At 38.0% G+C, this 3,836-nt stretch overlaps 1 protein-coding gene across 1 annotated transcript in view; it reads left to right on the forward strand.

The window, feature by feature from the left end:
• The first annotated feature begins 3,652 nt into the window (after nt 1–3,652).
• Nucleotides 3,653–3,836, forward strand: part of LOC102896269 (actin-like protein 6A) — a 20,680-nt gene continuing 20,496 nt past the window's right edge. The window contains exon 1 of the mRNA XM_025046067.1: nt 3,653–3,828. Coding sequence (XP_024901835.1) covers nt 3,804–3,828 — 25 coding nt within the window. The 5' untranslated portion in view covers nt 3,653–3,803. The remainder of the gene's footprint in view (nt 3,829–3,836) is intronic.

Genomic DNA, 3,836 nt, shown 5'->3' on the forward strand with positions numbered 1-3,836 from the left:
TATTCGTTTTGAGATTTTTCACAAGAGCTATGTTAAATGAACAAAGAAATTTAAAGTGATAACAAAATAAAAACTTGTAAAATCCAAGAGCATATAGCACATCATCTTATTATTTTTTGTCTTTTCACATTGTTAATAGTATAACAAACTTATTGGTATGTTAAAAGGTACTAGCTATGACCAAATATAATTTCCTTTGCTTTTTCATCTAGGTCATACTATTTGAAATGGCTAGCAGTTTTCTTACTCCTCTAATGGAAAACAGATGTGTTATTCTGACTGATCATATATCTACCAGTGAAAAACTCCAGACTCCAGATATGTATCCTTTATCTCAGTGGTGTTTGCCTGAGTGTTATATTTTTGGACTTCAATAACAGAGTATGGTACTTACGATTCTTTATATACACAAAAATTTTTATATGAAATTTGATGTTCAAAATTGCTAATGGCATATATTTTGCAGCATGAAATAAAATAATTCTAAATGTACATACATTTTTGCATTATTCTTAACAAACGATAACATGAATTTGTTTCCTAGCTTGCATTAATAACAGTTGCAACTTTTTTCAACTCTGAATTTGATAAAGGCTGAGGACAAGATCAGTAACATTTTGCAATGACTACTCTGTGTGAATCCACGATCTGAATTTTGATAGAGCTGATGAAAAAAGGAGTAAGAATACAGACAGCCTCATAAGAGTTCTGGTGCAACATTACAAGAATGGAAGAGCAGCGACCCTTTGAGGCAAAACTAAGTGTTACACTCAGGTACACAGGAAATTCTTGATGCAGATTACAGAGGGTTTCTGAAAGGGCACTTATTTTTATATATCTGGATTCAGAGTCAACCACTGAATATCTACTGTGGGCTAAATAAATTTACATACACATTACTTCAATATATTTTATTTTTAGATTAACATGGAATATACTGGCTCAGAGGGGGAAATTGTACGTATTGATTTGATATATTATGCCCTTGAGAATTGACATACAATAATCTTGAGTTTTTGTGTTTTTGTTGTTTTTTAATCTGACTAGCTATCAATTACATTGATGTAGGCTGAGCCAAGACTTTAAAGAAAATGCTAGGCTACAGCGAGACTATTATTAATATTATATTAATGCAACACCCCCCCCCAAGATATTTTATATTTTATATTTCGTAAAGTAGATTGTTAGGTCAATATTTTTCTTTTAATATATGTTCTACCAGTTTTCCTACTTATGAAAATTGGAAGAAAATGAACTGCCATAGTATAAGTCTCTCCTCTAATAAGACAATGTCAGTTACTGTGGATGAGTAATCCTCTGACATGTTTTCACAGGATGCTAAATAGGTTTCCTTTCTCAATAGTCCATTCCTCCAGCAATTAAGTACTTTAGGGCCAATCATCTTAGTGTCCCGTTACATTTTTTGGCTGATTAAAATTCACGATAGGCTTAAGTGTGCACTTTTATCTGCATTAACATGTGATTAGTCCTGATACATTAGATGTACTGTGAAGTTCTTTTCGTTTGAAGTTCATTTCAATGGTTTATTATTAAAGTAATATGCCTAATGATACATCAAGAGAACAAGCTGACCGGAAATCATGAATGAATAATGTTCTCTAATATTTTTCCAAATTACTAAATGAAATAAAACCTTACTTTAAGTAAAAACCTTTCCAGTATTTCCTCAAGCTGTCTTTTTTGTGCTGTCAGACTGAAGATTCCTCTGCATTCTAACGTATTTTCTGTGGGAGGAGACAATCACAGTATTTCAAGCCTCCCTGAAGGCTAGGGGTGTGGTCCTCATTAATCCTGCTACACTGTTTTGTTTTCTGATGAACTCCGAATTAGTGGAATATTTTTGCTCTTTTTCAGCCCTGATAATATCTTATTTCTACATGCATGGAAGATGTTAGAGATAGTATTGCTGAAATACATATATATAAAATCTATTTGCTGTACAATAAAACTATACATTTAAATGGTAAATTGATTTAAATGCAATATTGTGTATTGTAAACAAAAAATATTCTCTCTTCAATCTTAAATTATTATCAAAATAGCACATATTTTATAGTGTATCAGCTTTATTAGTCGAACAAAACAAAAGCATGGTGGAAATAGAAATCTTTTTTGGAACTTGATATGCATCTACAGTGGAAATATTAATCATGGGAGCAATGGTTAACATAGGGGCACTGTGCTAGATGTGTTAGAGGCATTATCTCAGGGGTCAATAAACTCTTTCTATGAAGGGATCTGATACTAATTATGTTCTTCAGCTTAGGGGCCACAGCCTCTGTTAACTACTCACCACTGCCCTTATAAAGCAAAAGCAGCCATAGTGAATAGGGTTGGCTGTGTTCTAATAAAATTTAGTTTCTGGTCACTGAAATGTGAATTTCATATAATTGTCACATGTCAGAAAATATTATTCTTAAAAATATTTTTAAAAACCATCCAGAAACAGAAAAGTCATTCTTAGCTCAAAGACCATACAAAAACAGAATGGTTGAATTTGGCCCTGGGCCCATAGTTTGCTGACTTTTGTATTATCTCATTGGGTTAGAGGGCTTTCCTAAATGACCAGATATATGGAGATTATACTGTCAAGCAAATGGGATAGTTTTCTCAGTAGCCTCGGTGCTCACCCTACTATCAGTCACTTTCTGCCACACTCTTGGCAGTGGGCCTGATGGTGCTTCATTCAATTGTGCTTAAGGTTAAGAGCCGCTCCTATATGTCTAGAGTTGAGACAAACCAACTTAAGAACTGCTGTCAACTACAAGGATATACAACTGATCTTGAGGGCGTGAGTTGGAAAGAGATGACAGAATTGAGTGTTTTCATAGATCAAACTGCCTAGAGCACCGCCAGGGGTAAAGAAAGCTACAGGTTGTTGCAGTAATCCAAGGTAGAGAAAATGAAGATCTCGACTGAGCTGGCAGAAATAGGGAGCTAAGAACAGTAGACAGACTGGAGATATATTTAGGATTAGGTACTCCTTTGGATGAGGATTCATCACATTTTTTTTTTTAACTGTCTCATAGGAAAAAAGATAACACTCTAAAAAACCATTTTTAAAGTACTATCTAAATTTGGTTGGAACAGTATATCATCTCTCCTTTCAATTATTAATAACCATTTAAAAAATTTTGGGATCCCACTGGTTTGATTGGAGTACTTTACTCCAAAGTGGAGCATAACATTTTAATTTTTCCAACATAAAAGTTAGTTGAAAATAGTTTTTCTAAACAATAAAAAAGAATCTGCATTCACCACCCTCCAAAACCGTAAATCGCCGCGTGGAGATACTTCTTTCAATTTCCAGACTGTTTCCAGAGGTTTAGCTTGTCCTAGCGGTTTCCCAAAGCTCCTCCAAGCCCAGCAAAACATCGGGACACGGCCCGGACACATTCGCCCTCCCCGTCCGGCTTCCACCGCTCTGATCTCCCGCCCACTCAGCTCCGAGTCCCAACTCCTTCCCTCCTTCCGTCGCTTTCCCCCTCTCCCCGCCCCCATGGCTGCCTTCGATTGGCTGAGCTGGCTGCACCGCGGCTGGGCTGCAACACAGCCTCGCTGGGATTGGGTGAGAGGAGCCGGGGCCCCCGCGATTGGCTGGTAAGAGCAGACAGCAAGTGTGACTGCGCACCGGGGTGTGTGGGCGCCGCTTTGTTGCCCGAGGCGGGTGGCGGTGGAAGTCGAGGGGGTCAGAGGCTAGCGCTTCTCGGGACCTGCAGTCGCGGCCGTCGCAGTCACGTCGCCCCGTAGCCTTCATCCTGGGAATCGCGCCGACAGCAGCCATGAGCGGCGGCGTGTACGGGGGAGGTGAGTGC

The sequence above is a fragment of the Pteropus alecto genome, unplaced genomic scaffold, assembly GCF_000325575.1.
Source record: "Pteropus alecto unplaced genomic scaffold, ASM32557v1 scaffold33, whole genome shotgun sequence".
Classification (NCBI taxonomy): Eukaryota; Metazoa; Chordata; class Mammalia; order Chiroptera; family Pteropodidae; genus Pteropus; species Pteropus alecto.